Genomic DNA, 20602 nt, shown 5'->3' with positions numbered 1-20602 from the left:
GGCCTTTTAAGCCTCCACTGAATAGAAACTACCACCCGCTGGAAAGCTGGTGATAGGCCATGGGCGAGGAGGAGGTGGCTGCTGACAGAAGACAAGTATAACCAGGTGCACCGCCTCACACAACCTCCGTCCTTAGAATCAGAACTTGTCAAAATCACACAACCCTTGAGTTGGAGGGGACCTCAGTGGTCACTGTACCCTTCCTCTTCCTAACCCACACCTCCTGACCACTCATCTTCACAACATCCTCTCAAATCCCTGTCCTGCCAAGACAGAACCTTCCCAAACCTTTTCCAGATCAAATCTCTCCCACTCTGCTCCATCAGAAATCTAACTTTTTTTTTTTTTTAAACAGTCTCCCTCTGTCACCCAAGCTGGAGTGCAGAGATATAATCTTAACCTCTACCTCCTGGTTGCGGCTCATTGCAACCTCCACCTCCACCTCCTGGGTTCAAGTGATACTCATTCCTCAGCCTCCTGAGTAGCTGGGATTATAGGCACCTGCCACCATGCCCAGCTAATTTTTGTATTTTTAGTAGAGACGGGGTTTCGCCATGTTGGCCAGACTGGTCTTGAACTCCTGACCTCAGGTGATCCTCCTGCCTCAGCCTCCCAAAGTGCTGGGATTACAGGCGTGAGCCACCACACCCGGCCAGAAATCTAACTTTGCTCAGATCATTCTGCTTCCAGCTTTCTCCCATACTCACCAAGGGTCCTCCTCTTCCCACATCCAACAGCGGAATTCATCATTCGTCTACCCCTTCTCTCCAGCAACCTCGCCAACTGTCCACCCTAACACCCTCTTGCTGGGCCTTGTCTCTTCTCCTGGCTCCTCCCCTGCAGTCACTTTAAATGCCTGCCCCCAGGATGCAATCCGAGGCGGCCACAGAGTCTCCCTGTGAGAGCGCATCCATACCCAGGGCTTTGACACACCCTGGCCACAGGACTCCAGGCCAGAAAACTACGCCTTCCTAGACTTCGCCTGTATGAGGGAAAGGCACAGAAGACCTGCATGCTCCCAGCCTGCTCCTTCCGCCTGACCCTGCTGGTCTGTCACTTCGTTTGGTTGGTCCTGATTTGTATTCTTTATAACACTGATTACAATGATAATTTTTGTAATTAGAGCACTCTTCTGAGTTCTGTGAGTCATTCTAGCAAATTAGCAAACCTGAGGGAATAGTGGGGAACATCCAATGCAGTCAGTTGGTCAGAAGTGCAGGTGGCCTGGGGCTCTCCAGCACATGGGGGGCATGGGAAGTAAGGGCAGTCTTGTTGGCGACTGTGCCCTCTAACCTGTGGGGTCTGCACCAACTCCAGGTGGCGTCAGAATCTAATTGCAGTACACCTAGCTGTGTTTTTAGCAGAATAAAGTACCTACTGTGTGCCAGCAACTCAACTGGGAACTGCGTATACTGTCCTTAATGGAGCACCGTGTCCCACCTGCCATGTCCTAGAGTTAATCATAAGGAACATGCCAATGTTGAAAATTCCTAAAAAGTATCTGTTTTAAGTTCTGAACTTGAACAATCCTACCCGTCCTGGTGAGGGTGAAGACTGCTGTACGCTCAGTTCTTTCAGGCAGTGGTTCTTACTGACACCTCCTGGAAGTGGCTCAAGGGAGTCTGTCACTTGAAATGAACTTCAAAACAGAGCTAAAAACTTTGTGTGGACTTCCTCACTGGTAGCCAGTCCTCAGATTCCGGAGGTGGAGGAACTGAATTCTGAGGCACAGAACAGTCAAACCTCCCAGGGTCTCACTGGCTTGACAGAGCTCTGTGGCCACTGGTCAGCTTTGAAGCCCACTGCACACCACCAGTGGGGCTGCCTCCAGTGTTTTCCTTCCATCTCGTGGGCAGGCATATGAATTCTTTTTAGTAGTAATCATTATTTTTTAAAAAATCCTCCAATGGAACAGAAATCATCTTAATTCTGCCAGTATGGTTGTAAACATATGATTATTTCCAGAACAATGTTTCATGTCACCTGAGAGCAAAATTTCAGTATCAGGCAAGTTCAACATGGCAATAAAATGACAGTGTAAGAACTACTAGAATGACACGAAACATCACAGTTTCAATGTTTGATACTCAAGTGAATTTCCAGTGACGAGCTATGTGATGACCTCACAGAAATACAAATGGGACAGGCTCTGAGGGGCTTCTACAGAATGTGCTCAAACCCACAAATGTTCCATTTGGGCTCTTAATCCACTTTGCAAATGCAAGACACACCCAGGCTCCAATATGGTGCTCGCACTTGACTATCACAGAGCATTTTCAAAGTGAGCTCCTGAGACTGTCCTGGCCACAGCAGGGATGTGGGTCCCCCACCTCTTTCTCCGCTTCTAGAGATTGTGTGTATGTGTGTGTGTGTGTGTGTGTGTGTGTACATATAACTTGGAAGCACCAATTGAACATGAAGCCCTAAAAGGTCTTTTCCTTCTTCCCAGAGAATAAATGAATTGTATGTGGAATCTAAACAAAACCACAAATTTTCAAGTTAGAATTAGAACAAACTGCCTCAAAATCAGAATCATTATCCTATCAACCAAATCACTTAAAGACTTCCAAGGGGGGAGGGATTGCAATGGGAGATATAGCTGATGTAAATGACGAGTTGATGGGTGCTGACAAGTTGATGGGTGCAGCACACCAACATGGCACAAGTATACATATGTAACAAACCTGCATGTTATGCACATGTACCCTAGAACTTAAAGTATAATAATAATAATAAAAAGACTTCCAAAAATATCAATAATTTACTGAAAAATAAGATGCAAAGCAAGTTCATGTGCAAAGTGAAAAAAATTATTTAGTGTGACAAGAGTTGTCTCCTTAGAGACACTTTATTCCTATTTTAAAAACAATAATGAATATAGAACAAGGAAATAATTCATATTTTATTATGATGAGTATGTTTTTAATATGCTTTGAAAATATACTGAAATGCTTAGAAAAATCCAAACATCGGTCTTGTCATGGAAACAAGAATTCCCACAGAATTCGGCAGTCCTAGCTAGGCCAACCCTAATGCACAAACACATGCATCTTTAATTTTAGAAATATCTATGTGACCCAAATTCTGGGGGAACCAATGCAAATATTCAACAAGTCTATTGGATACCTGATCATCTAAAGTTCCTACATTAAAATCCAGGAAGAGCAACCCAAGTTGCCGTCACCTTGCATGATCCATGCAAGGAAATGGGCAGACATCCCACATGTTAAGGAGACATGTCTGGGAAGTCTGTGTTGAAACAAGGCTCTGGGAGAATCAGGAGCAAAAGTCTGTCTGCAGCTGCTTGAGCGGTCACAATCCTCACTTAGACGCCCAAGCTTGGGTTCTGACTTGAGAGTCCCATGGTGGGAGGCCAGGAAAGGAGGGCTGCACTGGAGGGCCCTGGTGGTCATCTCCGGCAACTGCCTCACTTTACACAAGAAAACTACGTCCCAGATAAGCTGAAGGACTTTCCCTAAGGTCTACATTTTCTGCTCATAGGTACACTTCTGGTCAGCAAGAAGCCTGATTTTCAAAAGATACTCTATGCCCCATGTTTTCAGGGCCATGGATTCTGAGCGGGTCAAGGGCAGGCCTCTTTCTGGAGTCCTCGAGACCGTCCTAGATGGCTCTGCTGCCTCTCCTTCCGCCTCCAGGTGGAGACCTAGGCTGAGAGGCCAGCTCAGTTCTGGAGCTGCAAGAACTGAAGACCAAAGCAAACAGCTGGAGTAAAAGAGGGAAGGAGAGGTCAGGGCCCTGAGAGATGGCCTGGCGGAGGGCTGGTGCTCTGGAGATGTGTGTTAAATGTTGAGTAAAAATCTCCTGTTTGTCTTCTCCCACGATGCTATGTGACAAGACCCACCACACAGCCGTCCATGAACGCTTTGCCCCTCAGATGACTCCTGGTATTCTTTGTCCTCTGGCTCCCTCAGATTTGTAGTATTGTCAGAATAAAAGTGATGAATCCAGTTCAGGAGACAGCCTCCATTCCATCAGAATTCTGAACGCGGAGATCTTGACTACGGCTGGGAAATATGCACAGAAGATGGGGCAAGCACAGGCTGGCAGCCCGACCGAGCTGTGCTTCGGAGCTCAAGATTGATGAGATCAATTTTGAAGGCTTTCTGCCTTCATTTTTAGAGTAGAGATGTCACCAATTCCTTTTTTTTTTTTTTTGCCTCTGAGCCTCATGTTTCAAACTCCATCCTTCCACAGTAATCACAGGTATCGTTTTCTATAACCCATAGAAAATAAGTTGTTTTATGATAAAGTAGCATTTTAGAACGTGTGGTCTACTGCAGGGCTAATTCAATTCAGTTGGTTGTTCAGGGAATAAAAACTTTAAGACAGTTATACTCAATAAATTCTTGAAATACCAGAAATCCAAGTTTATATTTTAGTATTAAATATATCAATAAAACACTAAACTTACCAATAAGCATTAAAATGACTTGTCAATTTTTATATCATTATTAAATTTATCAATAAGCATGATATATTTTAATATACAGATCTTCTAGAGAAGGGAGCCAAAAGGTTCCAGCTGACAGAGCCCTGGAAAGCAGGAGCCTGGGTCTAGCTCTCACTACCGAATCCCCAATGGCCAACCCAGTAGCTGCCACGTAGATGCTTGTGGGATAAGGGCACAGACAGGTGACAAAATGGAACAGAATGGGCATTTTCTAATCACCCTCCAAATCAATTTCCACTTGATCTAACCAAAGAGCCTATTTTGAAGGTTTCAATATTTCATCTCCTGAATATGATATGATGTAGGGTTTTATCCAAATTTGTCTTTTAAAGCTTCCTTCATTCAGTGCATCATTATAAACAAGAGCATAAGAACAGTCCGGCAGGAACGAATGTCGTCACCCACACTGCTCACCTGCCATGTCGATGGCAAAAGGCCTGTCTGCTCTCCAGCCGGTGTACCAGCCAACAACTTTGCCATTTTCCACCAGTGGACGTTCGTAGCGCCGCCCACCAACCAGGCCCACAGGCCAGACGGAGACCTTACGAGTGGTTCGCATCTATAAAAAGGGAAAAGACGTGTGTTTTAAGTTTCCTCAGGAAAAAGAGGGAGGAAATGAATGTGATCTACGTATAAGAAGGGGGGCTGGTGGTGGTGTAATGTTGCGGGAAGTCAGGGACCCCAAACGGAGGGACCGGCTGAAGCCACGGCAGAAGAACATAAATTGTGAAGATTTCATGGACATTTATTAGTTCCCCAAATTAATACTTTTATAATTTCTTATGTCTGTCTTTACTGCAATCTCTGAACATAAATTGTGAAGATTTCATAGACACTTATCACTTCCCCAATCAATACCCTTGTGATTTCCTATGCCTGTCTTTAATCTCTTAATCCTATCATCTTGGTAAGCTGAGGAGGATGTATGTCGCCTCAGGACCCTGTGATGATTGTGTTAACTGCACAAATTGTTTGTAGAGCATGTGTGTTTGAACAACAAAATCTGGGCACCTTGAAAAAAGAACAGGATAACAGCAATGTTCAGGGAACAAGGGAGATAAGACTTTAAACTCTGACTGCCGGTGAGCCAGATGGAACAGAGCCATATTTCTCTTCTTTCAAAAGCAAATAGGAGAACTATTGCTGAATTCTTTTCTCAGCAAGGAACATCCCTGAGAAAGAGAATGCGCCCTGAGGGTAGGTCTGTGAACAGCCCCCTTGGAGGCGGCCGTCTTTTACGGTTGAAGCCGAAAGGATGAAATAAGCCCCGGTCTCCTGTAGCGCTCCCAGGCTTATTAGGATAAGGAAATTCCTGCCTAATAAATTTCGGTCTGACAGGTTGTCTGCTCTCAAACCCTGTCTCCTGACAAGATGTTATCAATGACAATATGTGCCCGAAACTTCATTAGCAATTTTAATTTCACCTCATCTGGTGGTCCTGTGATCTCGCCCTGCCTCTACTTGCTTTGTGATATTTTATTACCTTGTGAAGTATGTGATCTCTGTGACCCACACCCTATTCGTGCACTCCCTCCCCTTTTGAAAATTGCTAATAAAAACTTGCTGGTTTTACGGCTCAGAGAGTGTCATGGAACCTGCCAACATGTGATGTCTCCCCCAGACACCCAGCTTTAAAATTTCTCTCTTTTGTACTCTTTCCCTTTATTTCTCAAACCAGTGGAGATGCTTAGGGAAATAGAAAAGAACCCATGTTAACTATCGGGGGCGGGTTCCCCTGATAGTGTAAAATTTCAAAAGTTAAAGGTTTCCAAACAGAATCCTTCTGCTGCTAGAGCATCGCCCCCCTCTGTTAGGCTGGCTGCTGTGCCATGATCTCTACTCGGTCATGAATTGGGCTGGTGGCTTAAGGTTTAGGAGAAATAAAATGGGTGTCAATATCTGGACATCACTGATTGGAAGCTAAGTTGCAACTATCAGATATTTTCCTATTTGTTTCAAAGTTGAATCTTGAAACAATACTTCTCTCTTCCAAGGTGAGAAAGTTTAATTCCCCTTTAGGAAACTTCATTACTTAGGAAGAACAAAAATGTCACTCAGAGGAGCCACAGGGGCGTCCTTTCTCTGACTTTTCTATTGCTATACACAGAAATCTTGGCTGGGGACATTAATAAGGGGATTCAGATACAGAACTGAACCTGGCTTCTTCCAGAGTGATAAAAAAGAAACACGCAGCCTGAAAATCTGCCTGCCTTTCAAGGGCAATTGGGCCAAAATAGAGACTGCTGGAATCGCTTGTCCTTGTTAAACATAGTGGAATCCTGGTTAAACATGATGCTCAGCTGAAAGTTACTAGCTAGATTTCTTTAAGGGGAAAGAGATGCCCACAAGAAAGCTTGCTGATATTAGGCAGCACTGTAGGAGAAGATCGCTACCACCACCTTTTTCCAGGGCTCGTGTTGAACAGCTCAAAAAGCATCTTAGCATAAACTAGAAAAAGGTGCCCCTTTCTTGGGCAGACACACCCACTGCTGGAACCCATAGCTTGGCAAAGTACCAGCTGGACTTAAACTCCACGTACCCTCACTGCTGGGTGTGCCTTGGACGAGGTATAACCTGCACAACTGCATGAGGTGGTCTTGTTGAGGTAATTATAATTTCAACAGCAGTGCTTTACCTTTTATTTGCTATAGAATTGAACTGGGTCATGATCAGTTAACCAGGGGTTAAATAATGATCATCAACCAAGGAATTTTTATGAAAGGAAAAAAATGATATACTTGGGAAAGATTTTCAAATACAATAGAAATGAAAGTCATATTATTAAAGAGTAAAAATAATTAGAAGCTCCCATTAACCAAGCTTCCTGGTTTTACTTATTATTATCCTACCTTGTTCCAAAAAGGGTATCTTTTTTTTTTTTTGGAATCAGAGTCTCACTCTGTCGCGCAGGCTGGAGTGCGGTGGTGCGATCTCAGCCCACTATAACCTCTGCCTCCCGGGTTCAAGCAATTCTCCTGCCTCAGCCTCCTGAGTAGCTGGGATTGCAGGCACCCACCATCACTCATGGCTAATTCCAAAGAGGGGATTTAAGGGTATGAAGCATTCCAGGTAATGAGGGTCTCGCTGCATTGGTCTGCCTCAAATCTAAAGTTACTGTTTTTTATAGTCTTTATCATTTATTCAATAAATGAACTGCGACTGTCTTGTGGTAACCCATACTAACTTTTACAGTGATTTTTTTATAAAACAAGCTGAGGTACAAGTGACAGAAAAGTGTTAACAAGCCTGAGACTGTTACCTTTAGAAAGGTCTGCTTGCAAGGCTCACTCTTGGCTGGTGTCCGGGAATGCAGCTTTTGAAACATTTCCTACACTTGTAAGGTTATTTTATCTGTCTGGGCCACTGAACAACTGCTTTCCTTTCAGGAATATGAAATTTTGGTGGGCAAGGAGTGCCTATGTGACAACCCCCCAACAAAACCCTGAACTCTTAAGTGGGTTTTCCTGGGTATAATCATTGTATGCCTGTGAGTACATTTTCACTACTGGAGAGGTGGTGTGCTCTGTGTGATCTCAGAGGGAGGCAGGGAACACAGAAAACCCACACATGGATTCCTCCGGACCCTGCCTGATGTCGTTTTCCCTTACTGATCCACCTGTGTATCCTTCTATGTCACTGTAATAAGTCTTAGCCCCAAGAACGACTATATGCTGAGTGCTACGGTCCTGGGATTCCTGAAATACTAACATAGAATAAAATGCGTTTTTTAAAGTCTAAAATTAGACACATTTTGACATATGTATATAGCCATGAAGCCATCACCACAATAAACAGAATTAACATACTCAGCACCCCCAGAAATTTCCTTGTGCCCTTTTTAAATCCATTTCTCCAGTCCCTTTTTATATCACCCATCGCCAGGAAACCCCGATCTCCTTTCTGTAACTATACATTAGTTTGCCTCCTCTAGAATCTTGTATGAATGTAATCATTCAGCATGTGGGGTGTATGTGAATGTGTGTGTGTGTGTGTGTAAATATAACTTCTTTCATTTGGCATAGTAATAAAGACATTCATCTACTTGTAATGTACATTAACAGTTCACTCCTTTATTTTGCTGGATGGTATTCCATTGTGTAGCTCATACCACAGTTTACACATTCACCTGCTGAGGGACATTTGAGTTGTTTCAAGCTTTTGGCTATGACAGATGAAGCTGCTACAAACTAAATACGTGTTTACAAGTCTGTGTGATTTTCTTTCTCTTTTTTGAAGAGAAATACCTAGGAGTGGAATGGTTGGATCACGCACTAGGTATACATTTACCTTTTTCAGAAACTGCCAGATTATTTTCCAAAGTGCTTCTGCCATTTTACATTCTCATCAGCAGTGTAAGAGATATCTAGTTCCTCCACATCCTCACCAACACTTGCAATGGTCAATCTTCAATTTCAGTAATTCTAATAGGTACTACTAATAGTGGTATCCCATTATGGTTTTAATTTGCATTATTTTAATGACTAGTGTGCTTACTGCCACCTGTATCTCTTCTTTGGCAAAAAGTCAGTTCAAATCTTTTACCCATTCAAAAAAAAAAAAAGGGTTTTCTTACTACTGACTTTTGAGAGTTATTTATATATTCTGCATACAAATCTTTTATGTGATTTATAAATATTTTCTCCCACTCGTGGCTCATCTTTTTGAAAAACAGAAGTTTTAGTCTTGATGAAGTCCAATTCATTTATTTGTTATTTTATGGATCATGCTTTTGATGTTTTACTTAAAGTATTTTTGTGGCTGTGCACGGTGGCTCATGCCTGTAATTCCAGCACACTTTGGGAGGTAGAGGAGGGCAAGTCATTTGAGGTCAGGAGTTCGGGACCAGCCTGGCCAACATGGTGAAACCCCGTTTCTACTAAAAATACAAAAATCAGCCGGGCATGGTGGTGAACACCTGTAATCACAGCTGCTCAGGAGGGTGAGGCATGAGAATTGCTTGTGAGTGTATATACATATATATATATATATATAAAACTATATATATATAAAAAATATATTTTTGCCTAATTCAAGGTTACAAGGGTTTTCTCCTCTTTCTAAAAGTATTATAGTTTTAGGCCATATATTTAGACTATGATCAATTTTCAGTTAATTTTTATATATGGTATGAGGAACTGAAGTTCTTTTCTTTTTTTGTATATGGATAACTAATTGTTCCAACTATATCTAATTGTCCTGGAACAACTGAGCTGCCATTACAACTTTTTCAAAAGTCAGCTATGCATATATGTATGGGTTTATTTCTGGATGCTCTAATCTGGTCCATTGGTCTCTTCAGTGATCTTAATACCAATGCCACAATATCTTGATTTACCATATCCTTATAATAAGTCTCATAATCAGGCAGTATTAGTCCTCCAACTTTATCCTTCATTTTCAAAGCTGTTTTGACTGTTATAGATCCTTTTCATTTCCACATGAATTTCAGAATCAGTGAAATCAGCAAATTCTGATACAGATTGCATTGAATCTATATATTAATTTGGTGACATCTTAACAATATTGAGTTTTATAACCCATAAACACGATCTCTCTACATTTATTTAGGTCTTTAATTTCTCTCAGCAATATTTTGATGATTTAATTCTTGAATCAATATTAACATTTAATGCTTTTGTATCCTAGGTCTTCCCCATAGGTGGGACAAAACCCCAGGTAATTTACTAAAATTTTCATAAAATAGAGTCCCCCTACCTCCCCAACTCACTCCAGCTTCAGGGTCCTCTTCCCCGACATCCTCAGAAAATAAAAATATTTCACATATTTGGCCTTAGATGTTAAACATGGCAAACACAGAGAAACCAAGTTAAACCTAATACATACTTTTAAAAAATTAACAGAATGGCTTTATATATAAGGCAATAAAAGTAGTACTGTGGTTTTTGGGTAAGATAATCTTCTTAAAATGACTATGATTTTTTTCAGCTCCTAAACTGCTTTTGTCCAGAACACTAAATATTCAAATCTGTGAAAAACTGGTAGACAGACCCCATCTCACATCTCTGTGCTCCCTTAAGAATGTATGAGGTTGTGCCCTGTATACAGCAGGTATTAAACAACTCTTGGCAAGTGTTTAAGTACTAACTAGTCATTTATGTGTGGGCCCATTAGCCAGGTGTGGTGGGTGGTGTGTGCCTGTAGTTCCAGCTACTTGGGAGGCTGAGGCGGGAGGATCACTTGAGCCCGGAAGTAGAGGTTGCAGTGAGATGTGATTGCAAAACTGCACTCTGGCCTGGGCAATGGAGCAAGACCCTGACTCAAATAATAATAATAATAATAATAATAATAATAATAATAATAAATTATAACAATAAAAAGGAATAAAAAACAAATAGATATAAAAAATAAATGTGGGCCCACATGTAACAAGAAATTAGTATGTGTCTGTGCTGTGCAAGGGACACGCTCACAATCAAAGAGGGAGACAGGCAATAAATGAACAGAAGGCAAAAGACATTTTTAAAAAAGGAAGAGAAATGGCCATTAAAGGGAACTAAAAAGAATAATAAACTATAACTGTGGGGCCACTAGAACAATTAAATATGACCACAGGAATTTACCATGTTTTACGTTAGACTTTTCATTTAAGCTGGGCCATGAAAGGCATGTAGGATTTTGTCTATAGAATACAGAATGGCTTAGGGTTCTAGGTAACCAGATGAATCAAAGAAGCAAAAGTTTGCATTCCTGTGCCAATTTCATGCTAGAAAATGTAGGTTTTGCTTAGCACACTCCAAATTACTGAGAGCTGTTCAGAGCTAACATTTGTTCATGCTTTATTTTTCTAGAGGCTGGGTGTTAAAGGTGAGGCAATGATTACTTAAATGCAGGTGATGTGGCAGACTGATGTTTCCAGGTATGCTAAATTTTAAAAAGTTTGTCGTATAATTAGTTTAAAAATTCAGAAAGATCCAGATGCCATCACCGTCTATGCCCTGCTGAAATTCCATGCAGAATGCTTCATCACAGAATTAGCCCCTCTATCCTCGACCACTATATACTATATAGAGTGTGCCAGACATTTCAAAGGAAAATGGCACAGCTATTTACAGAACTTCTTCATTTCACCCCTGGGATCTATCCTTTGTTCTGTGTCGTTTTCACTCAATCTATGCTCTTTAAGGATTCCTTAACAGCCCTGTTATTTTCTGAGGGTGGAAAATGTAACAATAACAGTGACTATTAAAAGTATCTTCATGTAACTAAAATATTCTCAGTATTTAAAAGCTTTGCTACTTTCTCAACATGAAATAGCGGTTACATAACAAGCACAACCTCAGGTGTCTGGTGAGAACTCCAATCTAAAGCAGAGCAATAAAGCAATGGATATTATGATAAAGAGGCAGCAATTCACATGTATTTATAAGAGTTACAATATTACTAACAGGTCTGGCCCCCAAAAGCACTCTCTTCCCATTTATTCAATGCCAAAGTCGTATTCTGTGGTTCATTCCTCCTGTAATAACCTCCAACTAAATGGACAGGGCTTGCATAGCAATGCTCATCAACCAAACTCACAGCCAGAGTAATTTCCATAGACCCAATGGCTACAAAGGACACACAAGATATATTTGGTACATGTGCACACTCTTCCAGGCTGAATGACATTTAAACTATTCCAGGGTGGTGGTGCTTGTTCATCACATTGTCGTCTTCTCTAGGAAAGGAGGGAGGCAGGTGACTATCATGCACTCCAGTTTGGTGACCCTTCCCAATAACCAGTATTTTTTTTTTTTTTTGAGTCAGGGTCTCCTCTGTCACCCAGGCTGGAAGTGCTCACTGTAGCCCCCAACCCTTGGGATCAAGCGATCCTCCCACCTCAGCCTTCCGAGTAGCTAAGATTACAGGCATGCCATGCCAGGCCAGCTTTTTACATTTTCTATAGAGTTGAGGTCTCACTATGTTGCCCTGGCTGGCAGCTCCTGTTTCTTTAGCCAACTTTTCTTTCTGCAGCTTTCTGCTACGTCCTTTTCGACCCTCCTTGGGAGATGGCTAACAGCCAGCTCCAGGGACCGGAACACTCAGAAGATCACATTCAGGCAACCATCAGAATGCCCTTAGAGCAAAACAGAGAAAGTTAAATGCCTTTAGCTTCCTTGAAGACATGCCACTAGTTAAAATCTCGTTTTATTTTTTCCAAAGGGAAATGAATAAAGTTCTTGATCTTCTGAAATTTAAAATGCTATAGGCAACTTCAAGAAAGTGGAGTCACGATAAAAAATGTGACACTGTATCCTGTGTTTTAAACTAACAATTTCGGTAGCCAGAAGCAAATGAAACCCACCAAATCCAATGGGACCCATGAACTCAGAGCACAGAGGAAAGGGCAGTGCAAATATGATGAAGATGTGAACACACAGGTGATTTGGAAGCAAGGATTCTTTCCAATTTTATTGCCCCTAAACATGTGATTTTCCAAAAAAACCGATATTTATATGATCAAATATACCTAAAACTTTCCTTTGGAACAAGCTTGAAAATTAACATAAAGTCTACTTTTCTTCCTCTTTCTTGCATCCCCCTCCTAATGATTTCACCATCCATCTCGGCTAGGTGATTAAGGGTAACATCAACAGTGATAAATCGTGTTGATAGTATGTACCCTTGCTATGATGTGATGGGAATGACACTTTACCTCTGTGGCATTTTCTACTGCCATTCTCGTATGAAAGAAACCAGGGGTTCTTAGAGAAATGGCTGATTCTAGGACTGGGATGGGAAATACACAAGATAAGCCTGGAGGAGCCAGAAAGGAAAGAAGTATTCAAATAACAAACAAAAAACTGAACAAACCCACATTGGTGGGTGTGTGTCGAAGGGACATAGCCAATTGAAACAGCTCCTAGTGGACAAAGCTGAAACAATTTGAGCAACAAAATAAATAATGGTGAATTTGTGTACCTTTCACATGATGTTATGAAAATGATGTAGAGTGGCTGTTCCCCTCTCAGCAGTGCCAGCCGTTCCCCGTTTGCCACAGTGTCCCCATCATTCCCCACTGCAGTCCCAATGCTGAGTATGCATGCCAATCACCATTCATTAACCAGCTGATGCTGTCACGGGAGATACTGTATTCCTCTCTTTGAAGTGGGAAACTGAAAAGCATCAAATGGGCCATGCATTTCAAAAATGTGTGGAGGCAATATTTTTCTATGCATGAAAACAGGGAATGTTCCTAAATACTTAGTGTGAAAAGTATTGTGTATAAAGATACTATTAGAAATAAACCATAATAAGAACCATGAGATATGTGAGAAAGGGATATGACTCAAAACATTAATAAATGAACCACATTGAAATGTTAGCCCTTTAGATTTTAATATAAATAAAGTAATACTGCTTATACAAGAACAGCTTCACTTAATTATGTTACTTGCTTTAGGTCACATGTATTCGTGAATTCTGGTATGGACTGTCTAGGAGCGGCTTGACTGGGCTCTGCTTATTATAAAGCTATACAAATCAAGACAATGTGGCATTAGTGTGAGGATAAATATACAGATAAATGGAAGAGACTAGAGAATTTAGAAATAGCTCCTCCTACATACAGTCAGTTGATTTCTGGCTAAGATGCCCAGGCAGTTTGATGGGGGAAAAGGACAGTCTCTTCAGCAAACAGGGCTGGAATGAATGGACATCCACGTTAAAAAAAAAAAAAAGTAGATGCGGAGAAAGAGGGATCCTTGTATATGGTTGGTGGGAATGTAAATTGGCACAGCCATTGTAGAGAACAGTATGGAGGCTCTTCAAAATATTAAAAATAGAGCTACGAAATGATGCAGCAATTCCACTATTAGACATATATATTCAAAGGATATGAAATCAGTATGTCAAAGAGAATGCCCATGTTTACTGCAGCACTATTCACAATAGCCAAGGTATGAAATCAACCTAAGTGCCTATCAACAGATGAATGGATTAAGAAAACCGGGGAGATACACACACACACACACACACACACACACACACACACACACATACACAATAGGGTACTGTTCAGCCTTAGAAAAGAAGGAAATCCTGTAATTTGCAACAACATGAAAAAACTGGGAAGACATTATGCGAAGTAAAATTCACCAGGCTAAGAAAGACAAATACCAATGGTCTCACTGATAAATGGAATTTAAAAAGTCAAACTCATAGAAACAGAAAGTAAAATGGTGGTATCAGAGGTTGGACAGGGAGTGAGAGGTGGGAGGGATTGGGGGGCTGTTGGTCAAAGGACATAAAATTTTACTTAGAAGGAATAAGTTCAAGAGATCTATTGTACATCATGGTGACTACAGCTAACATACTGTATACTTAAAAATTGCTGAGACAGATTTTTAAGTGTTCTTATCACAAAAAAAAAACCATGTGAGGTAATATGTATTCTACAATGTATACATGTATCAAATCATCATGTTATACAACATAAATATATGCCATTTTTATTAACTAAAAAATTAAAAAAGAAACAGAACAACACCTATATCTCACAAAATTCATAAAAATTTAATTAAAATGGGATCATGAACCCAAACACAAAAGCTAAAGTTTTTAAGTTTATAAACTTCTAGAAGAAAATATAGGAGAAAATCTTTGAGGTCTTAGGGTAGGCAAAACTTTCTTAAACAGGACGTAAGTAATAGGAACCTTAAAGAAATCTATAAATTGGACTTCATCAAAATTAAAATTTTCTACTCTCTGAAAGATACTATTAGGAAAATTTTTAAAGTAATCCATAGAGTGGGAGAACATATCCTAATACATACATCTGACAAAACACTAGTATTCAGAATGCATAGAACTTCATAGCACAAGAAAAAAGACAATCCAATTTAAAAAGTCGGTAAAAGATATGGACATTTCATCAAGATATATGAATGACCAATTATCACACAAAAAGATGCTCCGTGTCATCACCCATTACAGAAATGGAAATTAAAACCACAGTAAAATTAAAATTTTAGAAATTAAACAAAATAAAAAACAGAAATTAAAGCCACTACTGACCCACCAGAATGGCTAAAATGAAAAGACTGGCAATACCAAGAGTTGATGACAATGTGGGGTAATTGGGTCTCATATACATTCTTGGTGGGAGTAAAAAATGGTAACAACTACTTGGGGAAAAAAATTCGTAGTTTCCTATAAAGTTAAAAAACATGACACAGCAATTCCTTTCCTAGGTATTTACCGCCGAGAAATGAAAACATGTGTCCACACAAAACCTTGTGCCTGAATGTTCAAACAGCTTCACTCATAATATCCATAAGCTGGAAACAGTCCAAATGTTCATCGACTTGTAAATAGATAAACAAATAGATAAGCAAAACATACATACAATGGATTGCTATTCAGTAAGAGACAGTAATGAATAATTTATATAATAACACGTACCAATTTCCAAAACATTATGCTGACTACAAGTAGCCAGAGAAAAGGCCTCATATACTATTATTCCACTTACATGAAATTATTCATATACTATTATTCCACTTACATGAAATTCTAGATTAGGTACACTAATCCACAGTGACACAAAGCAGGTCAGAGGCTGAAAGTGGTGAGGGCTGACTGCAAAAGGTCATAGGTGACAGGGTGACAGTTACCAGGGTATATGAATTCGCTACCATGAAGCAAACTCTGCACTTCAAATGAGTACACTTTCGTTTACGTAAACTATACCTCAAGAGACGTAACTTAAACTAAAAAGAAAATAATTAGGTGGTTTCAATATGAACTCAACGATTGAAGAGCCTAGAAAAATGAACACCCCAGTAGCAGTAAAACACAAACACCCAACTCTTGGTTTGTAAATATTATTTTCCACTAAAGGGAAAGAGGGCTCCTTGGAGAAGAGGCTGATTTCAGGTCTGACACACAGCCAGAGCACTGAAAGTACGAGATAAGCCTAAGATATCTTGTGCCAAAAAAGCCAAGAAGTGCTCAAAGCTAAACAAGGACAAATTCAATGAAGACAGAAGCTGGTCTGAAGGGTTCCTGGCCAATCTGTGAATGATTTAAACATCAGAAAGAATGACATTGATGGATTAAAACACGTGGTGAGAAAAACTGACCCACAAGTCTATAATTACAGGGTGTGTGTGTATAGCTATTCTTGGGTAAAAGTTGTTGGAAAACAAAATATTCTCACTGTCTCAAGGTATCACTCCTGGGGTTACTTGTTAATTACAGGAGGGAAATGTGCCTTCACAATAAGAGGTATGGCAGTCATTCCCTTGGCCAAATTGTCAAGTTTGGCATCACCATAAAAAAAAAATGACCTGGCAATATACGCTGCCTCATTGGATGCAAGGAGGAAGACAATATAACCTATGTGGTGTCCTTGACAAAGAGGTTTGGACTAAATATAGTTATCAGGAAACAAATAATGGTTGGGGAAACTAAACTGACAAATGCAATTTTGTCTTTGTGTGAACTTATCATAGCCAAATCTATGAGCTATTTACATTTCTATTTTCCCCAAGGTTTCTAGGAAAGCAGCAACTGCTGTAGAATAGAATCACAGCTAGGAGTATAATTATTGTGTATAGTGGTGTAATTATGATGATGATGCTGAGGAAGCACAAGAGTTACTGCTTTGGAAGTTCCCCCAACCACAGGAGCCACCAATGTTAAAATGCATTCCTTCTGGAAAAGTCAAATGAGCTTTGTCTATTCCACTATCCCTTGCATAGATCTGTATACTTCAGTAAAATGTGATGTTTATTGAAAATATAAATATAATTACTTGCCAATGACTATGTTAATCTTCATCTGGATATGAAAAGGAAAACTTTATATGAAATTAAATTATACTTAGGTTTGCACAAAACTGCTACAGATTAGCATGTCTAACATATGCCAATATCCTAAGTTTTTGCCCCCTTTAAAATTGGATTCTTTGCTACATATATTCCCCAAAATGGGTTTCAAGGGTCCCGAGTTCTTTAATGGCAGACAGCATGTTGCTCGCCTCTGTGGCAGTGTGTGCAAGCAGTAACAGAAGGTTTGTCTAGCTGTATAGTTCACTTGGCATGGGGATCTGCGGCTCTTTGTAACATAGGATTGCTGGTATCATTATCCACTAGCCTTTTCATGTAATAGGCAAACTCAGATACAAAGGAGCTACTCTACATCTCAAAAAAGTAATAAATTAACATAACTGACTTGAAAGCATACTACTTTTCCTTCTTAAAAAATATGGTCTCGGAATGTCTTCTGGCACTGTGTGTGTGTGTGTGTGTGTGTGGGGAGAGAGAGAGGGAGAGGGAGAGGGAGAGAGAGAGAGAGAGAGAGAGAGAGAGAGAGGGGGACTGGGGCATGTATTGGATTGTTCAACTATTTATCATCACTACATAAAAGGGAGCTGAGTTCACTACAGGAATGGTTGCCTTGGCCACACTCAATCTATTTTCCCAAATGAGTACTGACCCAAAGACCTCTGCTCTAGTTTACTTAGTACTATGATAATGTGAGGAAATTTAAACTGCTTCATTTCTCTTTCTTAATTTTTCCATATGAAAACCAACTATCTATCTCCTATTCTTCTCAGGGAGAATGGGGGAAAAGAAGTCTCTAAAGCACTTAGACATTCTTAAAAGATGTTATTAACCATGTAGTTTCAAAATTAGGTAATATTCCAGCAATTACAGAGATCGTACACCCCCATACTCCACCACCATGACCACACACATATATAGAGCATTCTCTTATAGCAATTTTTTTTTTTTTTTTAAAGACAGAGTCTCACTCTGTCACCCAGGCTGGATGGAGTTCAGTGGCATGATCACAGCTCACTGCAACCTTGACCTCCTCCTGGGCTCAAGCAATCCTCCTGCCTCAGTTACCCAGCTAGCCGGGGACCGCAGTTGTGCACCACCACACTCAGCTAATTTTTTATTTTTTGTAGATACAGGGCTTTACTTGATTTCCCAGGCTGGTATCAAACTCCTGGGCTCAAGAAATCCTCCTGCCTTGGCCACCCAAAATGCTTATTATAGGCATGAGCCACTGCACCCAGCCTTATAGCAAGTTTTGAGAAAAGCACACACTCGTACTTTCTCCTCATGCAAGGAGATGTAACCTCTCTTTTCACAGAAATGAAATATAGTATTCTTTGCTTTCTTATTATTTAATCCCATCCCTTGTTCCACTTAAGATCCTTCCACCTCTGGGTTTCTCAGTCTCTAATTAACATCTAATACTGCTTGAAAAAAGAATGTAAGGCAATTACACAGACACATAGATAAAAGAAAACTGAACAAAGGTGAGTGAAAAATCAATGATGTTCCTACACGCACGTAACTATCATGGAAACAGCATTACAATAGCAAGAGAAAAATATGCAATGCTAGGCATCAACTTACTGAGCACGGTGCAGGAACATGAAGAAAACCACAGACTTTACCATGAAACCTCAGCGAGCCCAGGGATGGGCTATGGCAGGTACGGCTGGTTGCCTACTCAACATCTACTTTCTTCTCTTCCTTATTGGCTGGGCTTCATTTTGGTTCAAAGGGTAACCAGCCCTTCCCCCACATGACTGCCAAGAGGGTGATGGTCTCTCAATGCCAGGGATAAATCTTGAGTGGTCAGAGATTAGTTTGGGCCTGGCAGTCCTGGCCATCAGAGGAAGTGTGCTGGGCTGCTTCTGGGAAAAGTGCCCTCACTCCTAAGGATGGTCCCTTTCTGTCCCAGCCCATTGCCATGTGTGGTTGTGACGGCTGAACTACAGCAGCCACCTTGCAACCAGGAAGAGAACCAGCCTGAAGACAAAACTGACATTGTGAGGATGGCAGGGTGGAGAGTGATGGAAAGACTCCAGGACCGTGATGACACCACTGAGTCACTAAGTCAGCCAGCCCTAAAACCTGCTGTATATCTGGACTTCCTGTTATGGGAATGTGGCTTCTTGCTCAATACGTTTCCTCTTCCTAAGCTCACAGGAGGACTCCATATTTCAGCACCCTTTGCAGTTAGGATGGGGTCATATGACTAATGACTGATTTATGGGCGCTGGAGCATGGACAAAATTCACATAAGTCAATTTCCAGCCTGTTTCCTTAAAAACTATCTGTGTGATCCACCAGTCCTCTTCCCTTGCAGGGGTGACTTTACAAGTCATGTGTTGCTTATAAAGTGACATATCTGAGTCACTAACTACCTAGGAGAGTCACCAACCCCCGACAAACTTTGTGAGACCAAGCAATAAGCTTTTACTGTATCAACCTCTCAGAAGTCAGGGTTTGCCTCTGCAGCAGCCAATATTTAGTTATTCTGCTAATATAGTGAGATAATATATGTGCTTAGCGTTAAAGCCAGTTTGAGTTGGGGTTTTTGTCACCTGTAGCCAAAAGCTTCCTATTTGGCACACTTTCCATTCTGTTGGACCAGAAGTTTCAATATACAAGATTCTTCATATTAATGCCCAAAGCTTGCTGACAATAGCTCCCTGGCATGCAGCTATTCTGGGCTATTGGTTTGGTGCAAGGCCATAAAAGCTTTAACCACAGTATCAGGGAGAAGTGCAGCATGATTTTATGTAAATAAACCTAAGGCATCTAACAAAAATGAGTGCCTAAATGAAAGAGAGTCAGGGACACCAAGAACATTGTCTCCAGGGAGTTAGTGCTAGGAGCTATAACTAATCTCTGTGTAAGATTCACATTTACTAGGACCTGACTCAAAAGAAAGTGGAAGCTTTCCATCTTCGCCATCTTTGACTCAATAGGCTCTTTGAATAGGAGGACTGAAGTTTAATTTTTCCACCCATTAATAAAGCACTAAAGTGCTATGGTGTTGAATACAGAGAAGTACCTTGTACCAAATTCTAATTTCTAAAATAAATACAGCATTTATGAGAATTTGAATTTGAAAAAAATGTTTCACAGTTAGAAGCAGTAGACTAGAGGTATACACAGCAATATAAATAAACCTTAAAAACATGGTACAACATGAAAAAATGTTTTAATCTATAATGCCATTTATGTACACTTAAAATGTTTAATATAAAGCACACTACATTTCACGAGGATACATACAAATATAATAATGCATGGCATAGATGTTAGGATAGATGACTGAGGATAAGAATAAAGGGAAATAAACACAACAAGAGGGGCA

At 40.5% G+C, this 20602-nt stretch overlaps 1 protein-coding gene across 1 annotated transcript in view; it reads right to left on the bottom strand.

The window, feature by feature from the left end:
* LOC105479479 (beta-1,3-glucuronyltransferase 2) overlaps positions 1–20602 on the bottom strand; it is a 69385-nt gene that overhangs the window by 26083 nt on the left and 22700 nt on the right. Inside the window, exon 2 of the mRNA XM_011737466.3 lies at positions 4886–5030. Within this exon, the coding sequence (XP_011735768.1) occupies positions 4886–5030 (145 nt within the window). The remainder of the gene's footprint in view (positions 1–4885; positions 5031–20602) is intronic.

This window comes from Macaca nemestrina, chromosome 5, assembly GCF_043159975.1.
Source record: "Macaca nemestrina isolate mMacNem1 chromosome 5, mMacNem.hap1, whole genome shotgun sequence".
NCBI lineage: Eukaryota > Metazoa > Chordata > Mammalia > Primates > Cercopithecidae > Macaca > Macaca nemestrina.
This window is presented reverse-complemented; position numbering and strand designations above follow the sequence as displayed.